The following is a 25,123-nucleotide window of genomic DNA, read 5'->3' on the forward strand; positions in this document are numbered from 1 at the left end:
ACAACTCAGATTACAGTGTTGTGTTTAATTAGTAAGATGAGCTTTGCTTTATTATATTTAAAGGGCTCCCATCAAAACATTTTGGGCCTGATTAAAAGTACTGGTAACCACAGGTGAAAGTTAAAGGATTTTCTGCTGAACTGTCACTGACTAATCTCAAAAAAGCAGGGGGAAGTATCACCACATTTAGAGAGGAAAGCAGTAATACAAAGTGTAGAGTGCTAATTTTAAGTCTTAGATGGAACTTACAGTGAACACTGCTCTTTTGCCCATAACAAAAGAGCCTTTGTAGCAGACATCTTCCACCGTTCCTTAATTTTAGCACTTTTTTTAGCTGGTCTGCTTGCCTTTGTAGAGGAGTCAATGGCACTTGAACAATCAGGTGAAGGCTGATTGTAGGTACAGGCAAGTGTCCTGGCCAGCTCTTCAATCTATCAGAGAAAATGGGAGACTTAATGAGGCTTCACTGAGAGATTACCAAGGAATGAATGGCAGAACACCACAGAGAATTAGACAGGACTCAATCACAGCTGTAACAGCAGCTTCCCTGTCCCCTAGAATCAAACCACAATTGATCTGCACAATCTGAACTATTTCATGCTGAATTCCCATCTTCAGGATTTTTTTTTGTATTCATGCAAAGACTTCTGTGTTATGCTGTGGGTACCAGCAATGACATCAAGGGACCTTCTCACTCAATTTCTACTCTATCCAGTGACAGCAGCCCATGGCAGTTTTCTGTCAAGAGTGACATGTAGCAGACATAGTCAGAGTTTGCCTGCTCACTCAGAGTGCAGGAAAACCTACTTGATAGACCTCAGAGATCTCTTCTGGTTCAGAGAAGCTTGGTTTAGGTAAAAAGGTAATTGCACAGGCCATGAGCAGCACAAGACTCTTTGGCATCAAATTACCTCTGCCACGAAAAATATGGGCTAAATACTGCTAGAAATCATTGATTGTCGGTGCTTTGCTGAGCCCCAGTCACCAGTGAGTGCACCTACATTATTTCACTGCTGGGTTCTCCCTAGAAACCAGCTTGGTTCCAGCATCTTCTGCAGCCCTATGTGATGATTAAATCAAGGCCCTGTGCTTCCACACCTCCCCACAACCTCATGCCATGCAAGATGCACACTCTTACTGTATAAGAAACATGACTATGACAGCCTTCGTGTTATTTCAGGGGTTGGTATTGAAAAATAGCGATACAAGAATTGTACATTGTAAGCACAGTCAGCACTGAGGAGTGGGGCTGCCTCTGAGAGAGATGGATGAGCCACTTCACACTATCTGCTCTTTTTGGAGCTAAATCATTACAGACCTTAGACAAGCAAAGTTTATCCCATTTTTTAACTGATTGCTTAAAAAAAATAAATCTCAGTATCTTTCCTTCCTACCATTTGCAGCTAGATACTGTTCATCACTGCTATCCCTGTATTAGTGCATCTCCTCCTCGAGCTGTCACTTCCACGTGTCAGAAAATAATCTTTTGTTTAGTACTAATTCATCTTATTTAGCAATCACATAAGTCAACACATTTTTTGTGCTTTTCCCTTCTACTAAAACTCTTACATGGTTGAAATACTTACATGAAAATGAAATATAATGGTCCAGATTAGGCCAAGCACAATGGAAGGTTTTCCTTCAATAATGTCAGCTACATGAATATTTATGAGCTTCAGCTAAGGAGGGAAAAAAAGGGATCATTGTTAACAAAGAAAATGTTCCACCAGCTAAACTGGCTTTAGTTGTGAATTCTGAAGTTAATACTCACTGATCTGCTCTTTAAAAATGTCAAAGCATTTTCTATATTACTTCTACATTGGAAAGTATTAAATCCTTTTTCCCGTGGCTGCAAAGCAAAAAAAAAAAAGGTTATATCTTCAACTGTAAAACTTAATTTTATTCTATATTTTGATAAAGGAAGTCCTGCGAAGATTCATAAATTACTTTGGATCAACTTACTTCAGCGTGTTTGAGAGTCAATGATATAAAAATAAGTTACTTGAAACTAAGTCTATGACTCCAGGGGGATGATTCATATGGTTGCACTTAAGCATATCCAGAAATCTTTGCTGGTCTTGACAAAGGATTGAGGTAATATTTTTATTACTCTGTCTTACCAGATGTTGACCTGAAAGCACTTCCAACAGATCCAGAAGCAAATGTCCTTGCTGTATGTCTGTATACAGGTCTGAGACAACATAAGGAGGGGTATGCTGCAAGACAAATTTCAATCTTTTGTCATTTTGAATTCAACACACTACAAAACATCACAGATTACTCTGCTGTTCAATGATGTTTAGCATCCTTTATTTTTTTCATTAAACTTCAATAAAAATCCTGCATCTGAATAGCTATATCCTGCTTCTTCTAACCCATTATTATGTTTGTGTCTTATTCCCTCGCCCTTGTCCTGCCTCTATGTTTTATAAGGGTAATTTTAGGCCTCACTTTCAAGCACGCACATTTTTCAAGGAAGTCTGGGGCAAAAGAAATAAAAATTGAGAAAGGGAAAGCTAAACAAGGCAGTTAATTCATATTTTGAGATCTTAATCAATATTAAGTACACATTTGAGTATAGAGCTGCATAACTAAACCTCTTTTCACCCACACAACACAAACTTATCATGAGCTCAGCAGCTTGTGCTCAAGGAGAGACCAAGATAAATTTTTAGGTTTTATTTACCTAAGCAAGTCAGAGCCCCAGCACATGCTCCAGGAGCTGTTTTCTGAGAGCTTAAAGAGCACCTCCACTACTATGTGGTTTGTCTTAATACTTACCAGTCACTCAGGTCATCTCATTAAACTCATGTTCTTGGATTGCATAACAGAGCAACACTTACCTAATCCCAGTAAAACCAACTGTAAACTCAGAAACTCGTAAAACCCTGAGACATGTGCCTCAATCCACCACAAGTAAAACCACATGAGAAAGGAAGAGTGACATCTACACACAAACCACCTCATACAAATGTCCTTGGATGTGCCCCAATACAGGGCTGTTGCACTTAATAAGCAAATGTTTCTAAGGGCTCCTTTTCCCATCCAGCGCCTAAAAAAAACTCACACTAATTTTATTTGTTCCTAAAAAAATGTAATCTCTAACCAGCAATATCTGAATCAAAAAGGCAAAAGGCATGTCTTTACTAAAGAACCCCCATTTACCTTTGCCAATATTGAATTTATCCAACTAGTGAAGGTTTTCTTCTGTGTAAACTCTCGCTGGACTGGGAAATAAAAACAAAAAGAAAACAAAGTTAATGGAAAAAATGATCAGGTTTTATTCCTCTTTCTCAAAAAGACATATGGCATCCACATCAAACCTAAGGTCTGTTCTTCCAGATATTAAGCTACTATTTAACATCAGTTTTTCTCAACTCTTGTTTTACAGCTCTTATTTTCTTGCTTGCTGAGCTGGTACTGCGAAGACCTCTACAACCATCAAGCATAACCTACAGGATGCAGAGAATAACTAATGAAGGATGTCTCAGAAGATCAGCAAATACAAAGAGCAGTGTGAGCACATAATTCTACAGAGAAATATGTCTTCAATACTTCTGCCTTTTCCTAAATGTTCCTTCAAGGACTCCTCAGTACAAGATACATCTTGGAGTTTGGGAAAAGCCAAAATCAAGTTGGATGCAGGCTGGAGCTGAAGCCACACAATGAGAAGTCTTTGCTAACCAAAGGGCTGGAAAGAGTAATGAGGCTGTCATGGGGAAATACACCCTCCTCCAGCACCCCTTCCAGGGTGTACAAATTATTAACCCAGCCAAAAAGGAGCACACAGGGTGTTAATACAGGCAAGAGGAAGAGGGAAGTGCTTGAACTTGTGCTGCAGCAAAAACCAGTGACCTGGGACTCAGAGCAGGAGTCAGGGACACAGAGATGCAGCTCTGCACCCCCAGCCCTCGCGCTGCCACCCAGTGAGCAACTACCAACCAGTGCTTGTGCAGGGAGACACGGAGCTGGTTAAGCCACATTTGAAAAACCAGATGTATTTGAATGGTTTCTCACACCTGCCTGTGGGCAGCAGAGATGGAGGAAAGCCCGGTTCCCCCAGAAGGTGAAGCAGAGGGTGAGCAGCAGAATCAGACCAGACCAGCCCTGTCAGGGGCAGTGTATCACCTGACTTCCCAGCCCCTGCTCCCTCCCAAAAAAACACTCCATTTCCAAGGCATACCATAAAACCCACACATCCCTTAGGGGATGGAAGTCTGAATGCAGGTCTCAGGTGACACACAGAGGTGCTGACCCCTCAGATGATGGACTCACATCTGCCACCAGCAGCCAACCCAAAGGCTCGTGAGAGCCAGCCTGAGCACAAACTCCTTTTTATCTCCTTTTCCACAGCAGCCTTGACTGCAAGTGTTGGGGCTGGCTTCCCAGAAAAGGTTTGCACAGAGAAACAGATCTGGGAAACAGAAACAGATCAGGGTGACAACAGACCATCTCTTCTGCCTCTGAAAGCATGTTCTTGCTCAAAAGATTAATTGAAGGCAAGCTTGACACTGTAAGGCAAGTGCAAGACTTCTCAGCAATAGATAAGTATGTTTTGGTAGGCTGGGCAGGATGAAGGACACCAAAACCACCAAGTCCTTGGGGAAAAAAAAACAAAGTTGACTGTTCTGCCCATGAAAGTGAAAATGCCACTCACAGGAAAACATCCCACACTTTATTACACTTTGGGAATTTGCAACCACAAACCCCAGTCATGGGGTCTTTTCATGATCCAAGACAGACAAAAGGAGTTTCTGCGGAGCTTCATCAGCTCCTGAAACACAGAAACTCACTCGAGGATAACCCAGGCTCCTGCTCCTCAGCCCACAGACTGCCTTCTGCCTCAGTGGGCAGGTGAGCAGCAGCAAAAACATCCATGTCACCTGTGTCGAGCACTGCTTTCCATCCTGTAGTGAAGGTGTCTTTCAACAGCCCTCCACTAATCTGCAACACCACCATCCTGTCAGAGCATGAAGCAGGAGGTTTCCCCTGCTTGCTGGATTGTTTCAAAATTCTTTCTAAGCATCACAAAGATTGCCTTCAAACAGTAAGGTAAGGGCAATATTAATGGATAAAAACGACATGACAAAATTGGGTTTTGTTTGGAAAAGAGAAAATTAAGTGCACACATGGCACACAGACCAAACAACCCTGCAATGCTCACAGGGAGGACAAAAATAGCATGGAGATACTGGCTTCATGTTAGCACAGGAGCCAACCACACCCTTCAGCTGAACACCACGTGGGAGCCATTCCAATTACCCAACAAGCAATTATTGAGTCGCTGCGCTCTATTTTATCAGGCAGGCAAGGCTGGCATTGCTAGCATTTGAAAAGGGATAGAGAGCAAATATTGACTACTCTGCCTGACGCCAGTGGCTCCTGCAGCTGCAGCTCTTGCCAAACACACACCACTGCTGCTGATTTGAAGAACTTGCATTTGGGGCTGGTTACAGATGGTTAGGATGAGACACTTTGCCTTGTTTTGGTTGACATCCATATTAAAATGCTTCATTATGCAATAGGGGCCAGATACTGCAAGTGTTGATTCACGTGGGCAGCTCTTAGGCAAACGTCTCACCTGGTGAAAGTACAAGGTGGTTATTCCACTGCACACACATAAGAGCACCTTAAACCCTCCACAAGCTACCTAACACAACCCACTGGGCTGCCTTCCAAGCAGCTGCTGCCTCTGCTGCAATGTGCCTTTTTTTCTTACCCAAACAAATAATAGAATCTCCTCCCAAATTAATAACAGAACTCCACGCTTGCCAGTATTCCCCCAGCTCATAGTGTGCAGCAGTCAGGGTTTCCACGCCACACACACTCAGTACAGATGTGCTCCTGGCACCGTGGCTGGCGTTGTATTGCTATTTTCAGGCTGAGTGTGTTTTCTCTCCCAGCTCCCCCTCCAATGCTGCTGCTCAGAGGCGCTAATGATTTAATCAAGCTCTCCAATTCTTATCTCTATCACGTGGTTAATTAATACAGATTTTTATTTTTATGAGGGTGAATGGATTCTTTGTGAGGCCTTTTTGTAGGACTCTAACTGACCTTGGTTTTCTCCTGCCCTAGTTTTCAAAATGTCACTGACCTAGAATAAAAAAGCTACAAAAAAAAAAAAAAGCACCCTGATAATTTCCTTCACTTTGGGTCAAAACTCACTAAGCTAAAAAGTGGATCTGAGAGAAAAGAATAAGAACCTGGTAATCTGAAAATACCCAAAATCTACCACATTTCTCCCTGTGTTAACAACTCTTTAGGGAAGAATAACACATTCAAGCAATGTGTCACGTAGGATAGTCAAAAATCAATACACACTGCTGGACAATGACTGTTTTATTCAGTAATGAGCTACCAACAAGTGCTACAAACCAGGCTGATCATTAGGAGCACAGGGACACGGCAGGGACCACGTGAATGCTGAACTCTCCCAGGAGGGAAAGGAGAGCAGCAGCACTGCCAGCCACTGTTTTACTCTCAGCCTTCCTTAAGCCCTGATGCAGAAAAAACAAAATTAGTTTACTCTGCCCTTCTGCCTTTCGTGCCTCCCTTCCTGAGGTGGGGGAATGGCAGCTCCAAGGAAAGCATCATCTCCTCCTTCAGCAGGAGGTGGGGGAACCAAATCACGGCAGAACTGATGTAGCCTGTCCATCCACACTCATCAAGCACTGTCACCAAACAGCAAAGAGGATTTCTTCTATCACAACGACTTGTGTATCATTGCCAGTGAACAATTTACAACTGTATGGCTTCTTTTAAAAAAAAAAAATAAAATTAAGCAATCACTTTAATGAGCACAAGCCTGTCATCTTCTCATCTCTGTTTCACCAGGAGGAATTACCCCTTGTGTATGATATTTTTGTATCTTCCTTTCACCACTGAGGTCAGCTGAGGCTACGTCTACAGCAGCGTGCAGGGAGCTCATCAGGAACAGATCAAGAGAGATGCTGTTCACAACACAGAGCACCCACCATGTGTGCAGGGACACAACAAAGGTTGTGTTGGGCTAACTCCAGCCCCAATGCTCAGGGAGAGCTACAGCACCTTCCTTATTTCAGTTTCATTCCAAATAACCATTTCCACACTCCCTGACAGCAAAATGAAGCAAAGGATGGGAAGTAGGGATAACCAGGAGAGCTCCTTCAAGACAGCACTGCTGGTATGAACTAATACACCAAATAAGTACATTGTTTAAATGATTGGAACCATCAGAAGAACAATTAAGTACTTGCCAATCCAGGGAGAGAGTAAGCAATTAACCCCCAAGCCTTTTGTATAGTCCCTTCCCTTCCACCCAGCAACAGTTTCATGTTCTGCAGACAGGAAAGCAGGGAAAAGAGTTATTTCCAGCATTTATGTTCAGCAACATGGTGTTAAGCAATTAAAAACAAACACAGAATTTTTTGTCAAGACTGACAAGTTTACCCAAAACCCAATGAAGATGAGGAAAATATCTTTGAGGAGATTCATTCAGGCAGGAATGGATCTTTTAAAATCTAAGTATTACATAAATATTAACTAAATCACTACTAGTACATCAGTGAAGCAGGTGGAAACTTTCTGCACTAGTCCTTTCAACCTCCTTTTCCTTTAGAAAGCCAATTGTCCAGTTTACCAGAAGTGCTGCTTTACCAAAAGTTCACATCAAGCTTTGCCCTCCTGGCTTTCTTAAACCCTTTTGCTGTTCTCATTGCCAGGATGCTGGAGCAACCCTGCTCTGAATCATCACTGCCTTTAATGCCACCACAAAGTGATGTTTAGTACTCAGGCAAGTTGAGATTAAATTCTGAAAAGGTACCAAGTCACATCATCCAGATATTAACATACTTTTAAAGATAAACATTCAAGTGGCTTTTCTAACATTTTAAAGAAAATAAACAGTGAAACAGGGATCTGACTGTAGTGACCTCACAGGTGCCTCAGGAGCCATCCAATCCTTAGGCATTTTAATTCCAGTTTTTAACCAGTTATGCACCAGATAATGCCTTTAAAAACTGAAATTTACCTAGCAGGGAACACTTTTATACAACTATACAATCTATTTTTTTACGTTAGGCATGTGAAGCAGACAAAAATACTCATGACTGAATTTTTTCAAGGTAGTGTCATGCGTCAGTTACTTCTCCAGGGCCATCAGCCCTGTCACATGCCACGAAGCTGGTGCAGTTATGGGACCTGCAGAACAGCTCCTCACCCAGGCAACATAAACCAGGAATAATTTTCTGTGCAGCTCCTATGGGACCTTTTTGCAAAAGTCACGCTTATAAAATTGTAACAAACATTTAATGGACTTCTAAAATCATTCTTTAAATTAAAATTTTAAGGAATTATTGAAATCATGGTTGAAGAAAAAAAAGTGTCGCTTCAATAAGCAAGTGGCCCCATCAGATGAGACACACAGTTAAAAACAAGACAAAAAAAAATATGGGTAAGAATTATTTATTAACCTGACTTCTGGATGAATTAAGAGGGTCCCAAAAAGAAAAACCCCTTTATTCAGAGATGAGTACAAGGTGCAGAACAAAGCCTATCCATACATATTGCAGTATTTGCAATTTCACTTGAAATCATTCATAAAGGATTAGACATAACTGCATGAAAATAGTATAATTCATTTTTATCACTAAACTCTCTTCATAAGGAGTTCTCTTCAAAAACTCTCTTCAGCTGTAGCAACCACATTCGTATAATATCATCCTTTAGGTTACAGAAATAAACAGTAACACACACACACATAGATTAGTAAGTGGAGCCAAAAATTAGGACCCTTGCAGTTAATTAAACAGTGAAAAAGTACATGTCCCAAACTCCAAGAGCTAATACACACTCTCTTGAGTCTGAACTATCTCAGCAAGCATGAAAATGGAAATCAGAGTTCTCTACAGGCTTGGTGGGTCTGTTTGCTATCCCAGGGAAGACAGGGGAAGGATTTGTGCATGGGACAGAAAATCAAGGCTGAATCCTCCCAAAATAAAGAGATTTATGTTCCAAAAGGAAAAAATAATCCATTCCAGAGTGCCACAAACCCTGCAGAGTTCCTGCTGCAGCCACCCATCCGCGAGCAGCCATGCATTCCCCTCGCTGCAATCCCGCACTCCTGCTCAGCAGCAAAGCATGGCTCCATCTCCAGCAGCTCCCAAAGCACTGCCAAGAAGCCCTTCTCTTACCAAGCAGGTGACATGCCTCCTCATCTTAAGTAGCCAAAGGCAATTTTGGATGTTGAGTGTTCCTCTTCAGCTCACAGAAGGATGAGCAGCAGGCTGGACCCCTCTCTGGGGCCAGCCCATGATGCAGTGATGGGAGGGAAACACAGGAGGAGGAGACACAGCACAGGGCTCCTGCTTTATTCCTCCCATGCTCATTGCCAGCCAAGCCCTGAGCTCCTGCCTGCTCCATCCTACACCAAAAAGGGACTTGAGGTTTCAAACATGGCCCATGGTGCAATGAAGCATCTCCCTGTCGAGCACCCTCTGCTCATCAAAATGTTTGCAGATTGCCTGGCAGGAGAAACCCTTCCCATAATTATTCCCCCACTGGATATAGCCACAACAGGTCCAGCTCCAGGCTTTGCACCTGCACTGTTAAATGCAAGGACACAAAGCAATCCTGCAGCTGCTCTAAGTTGTGCTGCATCAGAAAACTGCAAAGAAGCAGAGACATGCTGAAGGAAAGGCCCAGATAATGTTGACCTTAATCTGATAAAATTTTATTATAACATCTGGGACAGAGGGAAGGGAGAAAAGAAAATAAAAGAAGCCTGCCAGATCCTGACATCATGCATTTTCATAGCAATTTCCACTTTCTTGGCAGGGAGGGAAGGGGTAACTATTACTCTCATCTGGATATCAACTTGAAAACTGGTAAAGGTTAAAGAACAACACATAAATCTGAAAAGATCCATATATAAGGGTTTATAGTCTTGCAGCTTTTTACTTCAGCCTCCTGATTTTGTGACTAGCTTTACCATTTGAAAATGCCTGGAGATGGGGGCATTAGGAAACATACTGCTTTCATTTCTTCACCTACTTTCGTCATGTTTTTCAAGCTTCAGTCTCCTAAAAGTAATAAGCTGATGAGAAAGATGCAATGAGAACAAAGTTACATTATTACCTATTTTCCAGTGAATTTCTTTATGGCATCTTCTAGGCCAAACACTATTATAAGGGAAGTGAATGTTTACCCTTGAACACTCTTTTACCTAAAAACCAGTAACAAGTTTTTACACTATTAACAAACTAGCCATAAATTAATAAGAATTCTATAATAATAACTACTAAGTAGTAAACTCTCTACTAATTACTTTAAGGAGATTGTTCTTTCCCTCTCTTTTCCTCCTTTTCCTTCCTAAAAGTGCTGTCCTCACAGAAGACTGTAACTTAAATAACGGTCAAACATACCTAAAATAACATACCTACACAGGGTAGGGAAGGAAATAAAACAACAAAGCTAATGATTTTGTCGTATTTTTTAAGCATAAACTTCACAAAGTTTTATGACCAAACCAATTGACACATTAAGTTGATCTTGCCCTAATTAACAAGACTAGACAAGTGCTCCATCCCCATGGGATGCCTTTCAGGAATAATGGAAGTTTGGATCACAAAGAATTAAAAAGTAGATTAAAATATATCTAGATGACATCCAGACTGGATCTCACTCCTGCTTGTTCCTTTATGCATGTCTCCTGTTATGCTGTGTGTTACACAGTGCTGGACATACTCTTTGAAGCTATACCCCAGCAATTTGAACAAGCAGATCATAATAAGTTTTACATCCACCTGCAGCCAAACAAAGTGTCAGCTGCTTCTCTGATAGCTATAAGCAGCTTCTCCTTGAATCTGAAATTTCTCTAACACTTCCCCAAGTGGACCTGAAGATTTAAATCAATCAATGTTGTCAGCTGCTTTGCAAATCTTATCTCAAGATTCCTATTCATGGAAAAACCTATTTCATTGAGTGACCCTATTCTTCTCATTTGACCTTTACTACCACAGATTTGTGAGCAGAACTCCTAATGGTCCCTATATGTCATGTCAGGGAGTGTGTCTTTGGTGCTTCCTCACAGCTGTATTGCCATTTGCTTATTTGACCCTGAGCAGACGATGCAGCACCAAACAGAATGTGTCAGTACCATTTGTTGTCTCCTTCAATCTTTACAAAAAATGGCTGATGTCGCATCTAAGGGATGTCTCCAGATGTTTTACAGCAGCCAGTCACAGACAGCTTGTGCGCAAGATTTGCAGTGTGCTCATTTCAGCACAATCTAAGAGCTCCACTTATTATACCAAAGAAATACAGTCATTTCAATTTTACTAAACAGGGCTCCTTCAATGAGATATTCACCAAAAACCTCAATTGTTATTCAACACAAGCACCAACCTGATTTTTCAGGAAAAAAAAAATAAAAATTGAAAGTAAAACCCTGTTCTTAAAATGTCCTGTAACTTTAAATCTGCCTTAAAGCTAGAGAGTGTTTTCCAAATCTGCTTCACAACAGCCACCTCAGCCTTTCTACCCAAGGCTGAGTTTGACTGGCACAACAAATGTGTGTCTGACAAGCTGTGCTTGGTGCAAAAGTCAGACTAGCTCCTGTCTGCTACAAGCTTTTGCTTGTTCTCCTAAAAATGGAATACTGAAGCAAAACGGAAGAATAGCCACCATTAAAGACGCTTGGCTTTGACCACTATTAACACTCACTCGTCAAAACACATGGCTCCAACGACAGTATTACTGCAAATATGGATCACAGAAGTGACTTGACAGAATATTCTTTTGCACCATCTGTTTTCAACATATTTGCTCTCAACCAAGCACCACAGAAATTTCATTGCAAAGGAGTTAAAAGGAAACAGGAGTTAGCCCATCCGTTCTAGGATAAGCAGGCTCTAAACACATCAAAACTAAGCTTTCAGTAGGGCTAGCCCTGATGCCTGGATTAGCCTCCTTGACAGCCTCCACAAATATGTTCACAGAAAAGTCAACCTTCACAGGAAATTCGTACAGAAGGAAATTTGACATGTCAGTAAGGAAAACCCAAAAGTTCTGAGAGGCTGGGTCGGACACACTCATCATCATTTAACTGTCCAGGTAGATGCCATTAAACTGAAATAATTAAAAACCACCACTGAATGTCTCCTTAACAAATTATAACACATGACAAGTAAGAACCAAAGACTTGACCCATAAGAAATTTGTTTGAAAGGCACAAAAATTATCCCTACTTGCAGAGGATATAGTAGTTAAAACCAGAAAAATTGAAGTAAACTAAAATAAAATAGTAGTCAATAGCTTCATTAAGACAGTTCAATGCAACCACCTAATTGTCCACAAATTGAACACAAGGAAACTAATGAACTGGCCTGTTTTCATGCTGCTGGTTCTTTTGAAAACAGTTTACACCAACATGTACTCTGAGTAACAAAGCATAAGAACCAATGAGCACATCAGCACCAAAAAAGGCAATTGATCTGAAAACATCACGAGAAAGTACTACAAGAGCTTATCTGTCATTTCCCTGCTGAAGCCTCTCTCCTGAAACATAAAGCACAGACATGAACTAACTACACTCACCATAACCTCAGTTTAGACAGGTTTTTCAGAATTCCCTTCAACTTGTACACAGAGCCACAAATTTTTGACAAAAATCTAAATTAAAAAGGCACAGAAAACTTCAGTGACTCACCTTGCAGCGTTAGATGGAGATCATCTATTTCAGAGGAAGCCTGCTCCTCTGTTGATGTAGATGACTGCTGTGATGCCATATTGAATTGTATGGAGATTCTTCAGTCAATTTCCAAACTGAAATTATATTAAAAAAAAAAAAAAAAAGAAGAAGAAAATCAGTACAGTTTTACATAAAAATTGATGATGTGTGATCAGTGATGATGTGGCACCAAGATACACATTTTGGTTTTTTGTTTTGGGTTTTCTTCCCTTGGTCAGCTGTTTCCTTTGTTTATACAGAATACAGTGACTGTTCCTACTGCAGGAATTCCAGCTTTTCTACCAGCAGCCAGCAGTACTCCACAATACAAACCAGGATCCAAGTGGGTCTTGCCATGAAAACAAAAGCACCAGGATTAGGAAAATTCAAACACTGTTGCTTTCTTTGAGAAAGCCAAGGTGAGAAAAGCTCACAGCGCCTTCTGCAGACTGGTAGCTGCCAAACCTCACTTTTTAAATCCTTGTACCTTAAAGCTCTCCCTTCCTGCCTGGATAATTGCTACAGAAAAACAATTTAGGCAGAATCTGCAAAGATTAAGAAGAAATGAAAAAGCAGCAGTTATCATGTGAGAATCAACACACAACTGCTGTCTCAGCCTGGTACCTTTATTACTCCTCAACCCCCATGAAGGAGTTTCTTTTTCCAACTCCTCCATTTTCCTCTCCCTGGATACATCCTCTATCTCTAATGCAACTTTAGAAAACAATATGCTCTATCTTCCTTAAAAAAATACAAGTGTTCCTGGTTCTGCAGTGACTATGTTCTTCAATTTGCCACTGTAGGAAGAACTGGATGCTTAAGATAGAGACTTATTTTTATCAAGAACCCAGAAGTTAAACAAATTGAAAAATAAATTAAGCTGCAAATTAAATAAGAGCTGACTCTTAAACAAGTTTTGTTATCTACACAACTGTAACCTTTTCACCAGAAGCAAAAGGATTTCCACACCATATATTAACAACTCATCCACCAAGTATATGTCAAAATAAAGGGCGTGAGTAGATGAGTCAGGAAATACAACATTAAGGAATGCCAGAGAAATTCTTACATCCATTCCCTTGTGCACATGAATCACGAGGCAGCCTTTGTTTACTCCACTTTATACTATTTTTTCTCACTCTCTGTCTCCTTCACTGAGCAGAGATGAGAACATGCATTTCACAAGGAGCTCCTTGATATTTTACTTTCCTCACCCTGAACAACGTATGTCCTTGTGCTTCATCGAAGAGCTGCTCTGATGACAGGATTATTGAGTCCCTCACAAGATTTTCTGTGGCACTCACCACCCTGGCATCTGAACACTTCACAAACATCAATCAATTCTCATTTACAGCACCTACATGAGACCAGGGGTTATTGCCCACATTTAGAATCACGCCACGCTTTGGGCTGGAAGGGACCACCAGTCCAACCTCCCTGCCAAGGGACATCTACTGATGACAAGCAAAGGCCAGACAGAGAGAAAAAAGGCAACAAAACAAGCCTCTGGATTTCCAGAGAAATATATATTAGCTCACAAGGCTGAAGCACTGATTCCAACTCTTGCAGTGACCATGCAGCAATTCTGCAAGTCACCAAAAACTTACAGCTGCAGCTCAAGGCATCAGATTCAAGCAAGGGGAGTTCTAGTTGGGGCAGGTAAAGGTCAGACCTATCTGGATAATCAAAAAAACCCATTTTTTTACAAGAGTTTGGCTTGCTTAGCAAGCAAAAATAGGAGGAAAAGGGCTAATTTGATCTTTGGCTGGCACAAGAACATGATGCTATAAACAAGCCAAGCCTTGAGGTTAGGATGGAAATCATAAGATGTATAAATTAGCCAAGAAAGCAAACAAAAAGCTGGGCAGCACAAACAAGGGCATCACCAGCATCACCAGAGAAGTCATTATCCCACTCTGCTCAGCACTTGTCAGGACACCTGGAATACTGGGTGCAGTTTGGGCCCAGGCTGTACAAAACGTTATGTGGACAGGCTGGAGAGAGAAAAGCACAATAATGACCAAAAGACTGGGAGGCCTGTGTGAGGAAATGGCTGAGAAAACTGGGTTTGGTGAGCCTTGAGAAAACAAGGCTGAGGGGAGACCGTATTACCATGTTCCAGGATTTGAAGGGTGACCACAGAGAGGATGGAAACTCCATTTTTACAAGGAGTCACATGGAAAACACAAGGGGCAGTGGGTACGAGTTACTACTAGGGAGATTTTGATTAAACACAAGAGAAAAATTTTTCATAGAGCAATCACTCACTGGATTAATCTCCCCAGGGAAGTGGTGGATTCCACAACATCGGTGCTGTTATGTTTTGACAGGGCAGGACGCTGTGCCATCTTGTCTGGACCATGCTTTTAGCACAAAATATTGGACAGGATGGTTCTTGAGGTCCATTCCAACCTGGAATTCTAGAATAAATACTGGGCTCTTATGGGAACTGAGGATGGGCAGTGGCTGTGCAAGAATCCAATGCTCACAGCTATGTTCCCTATGCCCAAGGCAATCTTTCCTGGGAAGCTCCCTTCATTTTTCTCTCAGGATTAAGCAATACAAACACAGAGTCTGAAAACACAAAATGTCAGGTGGCCTTAATATTTTTTGGGTATGACTAAGTCTTGAATTTGGTTTTTTGATCACCACCTTGAAGGTGATGACAAATGGCCCAAGTGGGAAGTATGTAAGCAAATTCCCAAACAGTGGAAACTTACATATCTGTTCAACTTCAAAGCATCTGCATTTGAGATGATGACATGGGCAGAGCCAATTTACATTCAACTAACTTGCATGATACTAGAGTCACTGGGACCACATTCCAGGGAAAGAGAACAGGATTTGACATTAAAATTCCATTATAGTAGCAGGAAAGTATGCAAGAGCCATGAACAACTGTGATGGACATTTCATAAACAACACAATATATATTTTTAACTTTTGTGTGACTGTTTCTCCTCTGTCCCCAACCCTTGCCAGTTACAACAACAACACAGCAGTGTCTCCTTTTATGTGCTTGCACTGCACTCACTTCTTGTGATGGGACCCCAATCTCAGTTCAGATCTCTAACCAGTAAAGCACTTAAAGCTAATGAAACTTCCAGGATTTCAAAGCAAAAAGTATATTAAGGTCTAAAGCAGGAATAAACTTTAATTGTTACTTAATTTATTAATTGACTTAAATTACAGCACATTATCATAGAACACCTATAAGTAAAGAAAAGCATATGCTCTTATATTCTTTTAAAGTCAATTTATAGCCTCCTTCCCAAAAGGATGGGAAATTTTAAACTTTTTTCTTTAAACACAGACATCCACTCAACAAATCCACAGTGGAGGCTATGAAGACACCCAGTTAATAACAGGTAAATTTATGCTAAAGCTTTTATGTCCCTCAAAGCCTCAATTCACCATCCAACACAGCAGATGCATTTTGCCCTGCCTCAACAGAAGACTCCACAGCTGCTTTGAAGGGGAGACACAAACACAGTCTTGGAGGACACACCTGCAAGGATTACTCTTTAAAAGGTACAAGGTACAGATTTGTCTGAGAAGGGATTATACAGGGACAATATGCCTGCTTTGTCCTCCTCCCTGCCCCAAATTTCATTCAAATACAGCATTATCAACTCAAACTATATGATTACAGCCTCTGAAGAGTCTAAAAAATTAAGCTCTGAAGAGTCTAAAACCACCAGCCAGCAATGGTTTTCATTGGCAGTAGGAAGGCTCATCTTTTCTACCTCATATTTAAGTCAGTCATTTTGTTTCACAACAACTCAGTGAACTGCAGAGCTAAACCAATCCTTTCACCTCCAAGAAATGCTGGACAACTAGGAAATATATATCCAGAGTGTTGAAAAATAAATCAAATGCTTTCAAACTTTGTCAGTGGGGATAAAAACAAAGGTGAAGGGAATGTCCTTGTCTTTCCCTCTCTCTGCAGAGTCTAGAGTTAATGCAGGAAAGCATTAACTGCTTACACCTTGGGACAGCCTGTGAAGTATCACAGAATCAAAGAGGCAGTTCCAGGCACACTGGGATCTTACTTCCAATGGATTCATTTCCTGTGGATTAATTTATGTGAATTGCACCAGTGCAAGCTCATCTTTTCTTCAACATGCAAGAAAGATGCCATTAGCAATGTTCTCCTGGAGAAGAAAGCTTTCCATGGTGTTCTCCAAAGGGGCAAAATCTTGGTCATCTGGGCTCAATCCACAGCTCAAATGGTTAAACCACCAACAAAAGCTTTCCCTGTGATGAGAACACTCCTAAGACTCAAACCCTTCATCCCATACCTCTTCAGCTATTTCCACAATGGGCACCTAAAAACATTGGTGGAAATTATATCAGCACAGTTGTATCACATCAGTTCTACTGTAATCTCCCTTCCTCTACCAAATTTAGCTGCTGTTAGCCAGCAGATTGCAGCAAATCCTGGACATTAACATACACGCACAGGCACACTGAAAAGAGAGAAACCTAAGAGCAAGTAGCAGACTGCAGATCCCAAGGAACTAACATGAAAATAATCATACCCAGGCTTTACATTCCATTATCATAAGAATAGACAACACTGATTTAAATACCTTGTCTCCAGTGAGGCTTAAGTCCTAATGAGACCTAAGAGATGCTCTTCTTAAGCAGGGTCTTTATAAGGGCATTCTTGTCTCAGAAGAAAGGGTGAAAAAAGTTTCAGATGGATTTAGAGGATTTATTAGAAAGGATTTCACAGCCTTAACATTAGTTCAGATCAGGGTGGTTTCCAAACCTTGGCTTTCAGCTGTTCCAAGTACCGCAGATGGCAAGATTCCATCGCATGGAAAACCCAGCAGCTACACAGCACGCTCCTTACGGTTAAACCACTGCCATCCTCAAAAAACAATGCCTGTAACTACACCTAAAACAGGAAATGGGTATTTCATCAAGTAATTCAAAGCTACCTCTACAAAGAAGCTAGTATTTAGGAAGCAGGCAAATTAGTTGCTCTGATTTCCACATTGTCAGGTAAGAGTATTTTTTAGCCCCCGAGTTCCCAGCTAACTTGTGCAAGTCCCTGCACAGATGTACCCTCGTGGCCCTCCACAGGAGCCAATCTTGAAAAATCATATGCCATGAAATTAGCTCCATTTTGCACTCCTTAAAGCTGAAAGCAGCAGAAACCTTGCAAACAAGCCCAGATAGAGGTAGCTGAACATTACAACCCACTGTCTGTAAATCCCTGCTTCATTGGTTTTGCCTTTGGAGATCCATGCCCCACACTTTCCCGATTATGTTGGTTACATGCTTTCCACTGGTGTTGCAATATGAATTGCAGACATCTTTTCATGGCATCTCCAACTGCTTGTTTTTACTTTTCCTCCTTTGAAGTGCCACTGATTATTTATGACCCACTCAGGGACTCAAAGACCTGCCCTCCATAGAGGCCTCTCCATGTAAACTGAAGTCTGTTCCTAGCAACAGATTATTATTACTCATGCACTGAGCCAAGCCAACATCATGTACAGAAACGGCAGATTTTTATCTTTGGTGAACCAATCCAAAGGCAGTAGAGCTCCACAGTGCTGACCAACTGAAGACCCTTTCCTTTTTGGCTATTAACTAAGATCTCTGTTTATTTTAGATTCAGAAAGAAGCAACATTCAGAGGTGCAAGTCTTGAGCCTTGCAAAGTGCTACTGAGACACCTTTTTTTGGTAAGCTATCTTTCTGTAAGTTTGACAGAGCCTCCCCAAGGCAAATTGTTGGCATTCAAATCATGACCCCATGACCTAAATAATTACCACAGGAAACTCCATATCAAGTTGGTTTGGTTTTCACTCTTTTATAATATTTTCCCATCACTTCTGATGTACTCACACCTCTGTTAAGCCTGAGAAGTTCACAAAGCACTTCAGTCTGATGGTCCTGCTTTCTCCTCAAGACTTTACTTACAATGGTTTCACCATGTTTTCTGTCAGTGGTGGGGAAAAAATGTCTGTTTAAAGGATCCATTTTCTATCACCTTTGCATTTAAGCACTCTTCTGTTGTTTTTTTTTTTAAGCTCCTACACCAAACTGAAGTTCGCCCCTTCCACCTTTAAAGCACTGGCCAACATCGCTCTTCTGGCCATCTCAGATTGTATCATGTTCCCAGCTGGAATGTGATCACACAGAAAACATGCTGAGCCTCCTCCCTTCTAAGCCAGATCCTCAGGAGACAAAAATCAGGACAGCATCATTGACAGATCTACCTTGACTTCCCCTCTGGAGGAACTAACATTTTCTCTATATCTGGCAGAAAAAAAAAAATTGTCATCATCCAGTATGTGATAATGACATATTCTCTGTGCTTCCCTAGAGGAAGAGAAGTGCTTCCATTAGTTTTCCATCCCTCTGAAGGTGATACAGAAAAGAGGCTATAGCCTCCTGATCCTACATAACACCCAACAGCAGTCAGATGGGTATCAGCCAGTCTTTTAATAAGTGGTATTAGTGCATGTGGCAACAGAGAGACTCTGCAATGCCTGAAATGAAGTTGAAATAAACCTGCCCTTGGGTACTCCTATGCTATCAGAAGCTGGACATGAAGGAATTGAAAAAATAAAAGCTTGGAAAAGACTGAACAACTCTGCTCAACCAAGACAACAGGGCATTAGATCTGCAAGACACCAAGCCCAGAGAACATAAGATCTTCAGGAGATTCAGAGCTGAACATGAAGCTTCACCTCACTGCCACAGAAATTATCTTGTCTCGTGTGACCTGATGCTCTGGAACCAAGTGGAAAGTAAGGACTCCTCCAAAGAAGAACTGCAAGACCAAGGCAGCTCTTATAAGTTTATTTATGACAAGCAGCAGCAGTACATTTTTGTTATCCAGAGACATCCCAGTGATCTATTTATAGTTTTTGAAAACCAGCCAGGAGAAGCATATGAGTATACAAAAGCTACACCATTTTTAAGGCCAGCAAATGTTGCTGGTTTGTCTTTGATTTACACATCAGTAACACTTCCTGTTACAGAAGCACAATGGATCTTCTCATTGTGTTAATCAATTTTAAAACACTGTTAGCTAAGTGTCTTTCTTGACCTTTTCTCTTTTGGGGGGTGGTAATATATCAGTCATCCTGGTACAATTACACAGTTTGAAAACTGCACTAACTCCATGCTGATGTTAACACACACAGAGAAATGCTTTTATTAACAGAGCTAAGCCTTGTTCACACAGTCACAAAGGTTGACCCATACAGGTGCACGATGCAATTACTTGCCCTCAGAATAAGAGCCTCTCTCACATTTATCTGTTCCCAAGTGGGAAGGCAGTGCCAAAGCACACTGACTAAAATTGCAGAAACAATTCAGTTTTCAACTTGTTTCCAAGATTTTCCATGTTGTTAATAAACACAAGAACTGCTCAGGACTTAAAGTCACAGTTATTAAGGTGAAAAAGAGGACTGTTGAGTGCCTGGAGGCTCAGGAGGCTGATGCCATACATCTCAATCACCCCAGGGTCCACTGCTATGCAGGAAGCCAAAAACACCACAGTGACTTCATGCCTCCATCAATGTCAGGGGCTTGGGTGACAATTCAGTCTCCAAAACACGAAGCCCATCAGTGCACCCTGGCCCAAACTACCTGTGCAATACCCAGAAGCCTCCAATTACAACCAAAAAGCCATGTCATTTGAACAGTGTGCTGCTGTGAGGCCAGAATGGAAAAGCTTTTCCAGAGCAGGGGTTGGTCTCACACTCCCCCGCCAGCCAGAGCAGCCCAAGGCCGCTTCCCACAGATAACGGGGCTGCGGGGAAGGGTTATCACAAAAACAACATGAGAAACACGGGCTGGCTCCAGATCCACGCTGTACCTGGGAATCGCATCCAGCGCACAAACACGACCTCCTCCTACGCACGGGGTGAACTGGGAGAGCGGGCAGCGAGATGACAATTGCCGTCATTTCACTCCTACGAGGCTTTCTCCCTTTTCCCACGACAGACTGTGGGACAGACTGGCTGCCTGCCCCTGGGCTCAGGCTGTAGGCAGGCACAGCACGGAGCAGCCACGCTGTCCCTGGCCACCTCTGGGAAGGGGAAGGGCGCAGCGTGACCGGGCAGCGCCGCAGACGGACAGACAGACCTCTGACCTTTGGCTGTGTGGCTCCCAGAGGCGCACACAGCTCCACTGCTCGCAGCCCTCCTCGGCCTTCCTGGCCCCCAGTCAGACTGTACAGCAGGGAAGGGATGGGAAGGAGGGAGGAAGGGCCTGCAATCAGAGAGTTTTAGCTCTCATGCCTGATCAGAACAAGCTGGGCAGTGCTGCCTACGCTAACTCAGCAAGAAGCATTGCAACAAGTTGTTCTTATTTACAAGTGTTTCCTTCCCTCCCTTGGATTGCAACTGAACGTCAGTATTTTAATACAGACTCACACTGGAACCACTTCACATGGTAAAGTGTATTTATTTAAAGTGTTTAATATTTAAATATATTTAAAATACCAATTTATAACAGCTACACCTGCTTGGCATTAATGGCATGATATTAATGAGAAACAGGGTCCTAGTAATAGTCTGCCTTTGAAGGAATACAAACATTTCCTTCCCACTACCTTCCCAATTCCCTTTTTCCCCAAATAAAGGAAACAGTCAGATGGTTAATAAACACATTATTCTGTTGGGCAAAGCTCTTCTAAGTAATAAAACGCCTGGAGTTTCTAAATGAAATCATAACACTGTTCAGAAAGACGTTCCTGAAGAGCAGTAATCTGCGCTTTCAGGAAGTTAGGAAAAGAGAAAGGCACTAGGGATAGTGGCAATCTGAACGCAGGAGTTTCCACTAAAGCAGGGACTTGTTCTGACTGAGCAGAATCCCTGGAAGCAGCAGAGCAATGTTTGCACAACAGACCTCGCAGACAGAGCCATTGACGGTACCAGGAAAGGGGAGGAAAGTGAATTACACCGTGGATTTGGGAGCCAAAAGAGAAAGGGCATGTCTCAAGCTAAATTCATCTGCCTTGGCAGTATTCCTGCAAGGATCACAAACTTGTGACCACTAAATATAGCAGAGAAAAGGAACCTACTGCAAGTAACTCTCTCCAGCAGTGCTCACTGTTTTACACAGGCAGAAGGAAAACACAAAAGAGAGGTTTGTCAAGCAAATGGCAAATGAAGCTTGCCGAATTTGAAGGGCAAATTACAATTTAAATGATGGGTCCTAGCCTGTCAGCTGTGAATTCATCAGCTTCTCTCTCAAGCGTGTCCAATCAAGGCTACAGCGATGCAAGCCTCCCCAGCACACCTCTCCTCTGACTTGGAGGGGCTGCCTCTCCAAAGAATAAGTATCTCATGTCCCTTTAATTCTTCCAGTTGAAAATTCCCTTTAAAGTGTTAGTTCAGGGTCTTGTTTGTTTTATGCCTTCTGTCCCACGTACTTGGAGGACTGTGGGCAAAGGAGCCTTTCTACAAGCACAGCCTGCACGTTCGCATGCCTGTGCTAGTTCTGCGCATATGAAAGGGGCCCCTCGACAGTGGCGTCTCCCACACTGGCAGTGCAGGACCTTCTCCACTAAGAAAAGCACTTTCCTTTACTACTTAAAACAAATAAAATATCTTTGTCTTTGCTTTTAAATAATTAGCTGGTTCAGGGGAAAGAAAAAAACCCCACAAACCTAAATCTCTGATTTATTGTATTGTTTCAAGCTTGTAAAGTAACCTTTTGTGTGCAGTGAAAACCTGGCAATCACTGTTCCTCCTGCCAGTGAAGATCACTGATTACTGATGCCAGAGAAGATCAAACAGTCAAAGGGGTCATAGACAACCCAAGAGGAAGAACTTGGTGTTGCACAGTAAACTGCTAGAATAAACTGTTCTTGCTAAACAAAATAAAAAAAAAAAATACAGGTGCAATTGCAAAGCCAAGTACTCCAAATTAGAAACAGCCCAGATTAAAGAATGCCTTACTTATATCGTGCATTCCACTTCTGCACACTCAGGGTGACAACAGTCTTCCCATCCAAGTCTGAATCACAGGGTGTCCAGGCTGTTTTCTCTGAGAATCAGGATTTCTTAACAACGCACACAAACCAGGACAGATGCCTGTGAGCCCCGTGCATCTCCCTCGCTGAAAGGCACCAGCATTACTGACACAGAAGTTACCTACAGACAAGTCCAGTCAAGCACCAGAGGCTGTGTTGTGTAAGCAGAGCCACTGCACCATCCTGTCCCGGGCCAGGCAGCACGGCTGGGGCCAAGCAGGTGAGGTAAGACATGAGCCAACCCAGCCCGAGCCAACTCCAGCCCACCAAGGCTTGTCTCTGTAGTTCTGAGGGACACACCTCTCAGAACCACCATTCAGAACAAAACCCCAGCAGGGAGATGGCGTGTGATCACCAACACAAGCCCTTGCAACAGGATATGCTTCAATTTCCTCACAATCCACACACTGGATTTCAGTACAGTGAACTCCTGGACTGGCTTCTCGCAGAATTTTTGCAAGAAGAAACAGATTTAGAGTCACCTCTGAGCTCTGCAAAGGTGATGCCTTCACTCACCAACATTATCAGTAAAGCCATTCCAAGGCTACCTACAGCACCAGGAAGGCACAATTGCTCTGCAGGAACACTGTTTGCTCACACTAAATTACACAGATACCCACTTCCACCCCTTTAGGAACTCCTGAGGTGACCTGGACATGTAATTGGGAATAAAATCCAGACTTTTCACTTCTCCAAAATGAAGACAGTCCTGCTCTAGATTCCCTCTTCCAATAACAAGCTCTGCTTTCTCCATCCCAGGGGTATTTCGTCACCAGCATTCCACCCGGTTTTGCATAAGAAACAACACTGCACACAGTTTATCATACACTCTTTTTCTTTTAAAAAAAACAACAAACCTACCAAACAACCCTAAACCTGTCAGCCTGCTAACTGTAAAACCACTTGTTACAGTCTGAGCAGTTGAAGAAGCAGAAGGACAATGGCAGGAAATACCTGGAATTGATCTTCAAAGTTTATTTTTGGAGACTGGCTTTTCTCCCAGCTCTTATTTAATAATTTGCTCTTTCCCTCCTCTCACCAGTTGTTCTTTCTGGGGTCAAATTGCAATTTGCTTCACCTCCTGGAGTTCACCCACAGACCCCCTAAGAAGAACTTCAGGAATCAAATTCTGGCTCAGACAACACATTCTTTCTATTTCATGGCTATCATATTCTTTCTCATGTATCAAGAAAGATAGAATAGTCTGGTATTTGTCTAGAAGCAGACATGCACAGGATCCATTTAACACTCAGGACCTGCCTGTGCTTCATATCTCTGCTACACAAGCAAATTTCTTCAGCAAAGTCACTCCCTCGACATTTAGCTCATTTAGAAAAAGAAGTCTTTCTTCTGTGAACTAGTTCTCCACACTGCAGGAATTTTTTCCTTAGCCTACCTGATTTACCAGCACAGATAGGCTTTTGCTACAAGAGCTGGTGATTTCTTTTCCATGCTGCTAAATAACACAATGGTGGCAGCAGAACCTCAGAGGTGACCAGGGTGTGGCTCCCCGGATGGCTCCCTGAGGTTTGCATTTAGATATTATCTATTGCAGACTTGGATGTGTCTGTTTAAAGAGTTTCCACACATCACCCAGCCACCAGGGAACAGCCACACCTGCTGTCCTGGGCAGCACAAGGCTGAACGGTTGCACATTTACCCCAAGGTTTAGGTGCTTGTGACTGAGAGCACTCACACAGTCACCCACAGCAACCTCGTGCTGTGTACGATACATCAGCATTGTGCCTGAACTATGGGTTTTTGCAAGAGAAAGGACAGGGAAAGGAGGATGAGTCATTTTGCAAAAGGTTTCCATCCAAATGAAGTGAGTGCCTACCGGGTGCTGTCCACTACTGAGAGCCAGTGCCAGCCTCGCCCCTGGCAGTGCAGCAGATTGCAAGGCAGCTGCGAGGAGCTCGGGCAGGAGAAGGAGCACACCCCTGGGAGCCCACAGTGTCCTCATTGCTTCCACCTCTGCCACTAACCTGATGTGAGACCTTGAAAACGCCACTCTGCAAATCCCTTCGGCCTCTTATTTATAGCAGATTGTCAGGTCCAGCCCGAAGCTTGTCTGAGTCCAGGGACTGACCAGGGGTGAAGGGTGGATTTAAAGTGGATGCTGCTGTCTGCTCCCCAGTCTCAGGTACAGCCAAACACCTTACACTGCACAACCAACACTGAGCCTGGTGGAAATGAGGACACTCAGAGCCCTCCTAGACACGCTGCTGGGACTTGAGACACTTTGGCCGAGATTCAGCTCTCCTGACACTAAACAGCCAGAGGAGCAGTACCTCTGTAAGTGCTCATTGTTTGAGCTCAGCAGAAACAATGGAGAGGAACAGGCACTTTTAGGGCAGTTTAGTCCAATGTATTTTTAGATGTCCAACTCAGTGTGGATGAATCATGGCT

At 42.4% G+C, this 25,123-nt stretch overlaps 1 protein-coding gene across 1 annotated transcript in view; it reads right to left on the minus strand.

Annotated features, from left to right (window-relative positions):
- SYNE2 (spectrin repeat containing nuclear envelope protein 2) overlaps positions 1 to 25,123 on the minus strand; it is a 174,126-nt gene that overhangs the window by 143,690 nt on the left and 5,313 nt on the right. The window contains exons 2-7 of the mRNA XM_058860814.1: positions 12,686 to 12,801; positions 3,166 to 3,227; positions 2,121 to 2,216; positions 1,772 to 1,849; positions 1,587 to 1,679; positions 250 to 431 (exon numbers count right to left, since the gene is read on the minus strand). Coding sequence (XP_058716797.1) covers positions 250 to 431; positions 1,587 to 1,679; positions 1,772 to 1,849; positions 2,121 to 2,216; positions 3,166 to 3,227; positions 12,686 to 12,764 — 590 coding nt within the window. The 5' untranslated portion in view covers positions 12,765 to 12,801. The remainder of the gene's footprint in view (positions 1 to 249; positions 432 to 1,586; positions 1,680 to 1,771; positions 1,850 to 2,120; positions 2,217 to 3,165; positions 3,228 to 12,685; positions 12,802 to 25,123) is intronic.

Source organism: Poecile atricapillus, chromosome 1, assembly GCF_030490865.1.
Source record: "Poecile atricapillus isolate bPoeAtr1 chromosome 1, bPoeAtr1.hap1, whole genome shotgun sequence".
NCBI classification, from domain to species: domain Eukaryota; kingdom Metazoa; phylum Chordata; class Aves; order Passeriformes; family Paridae; genus Poecile; species Poecile atricapillus.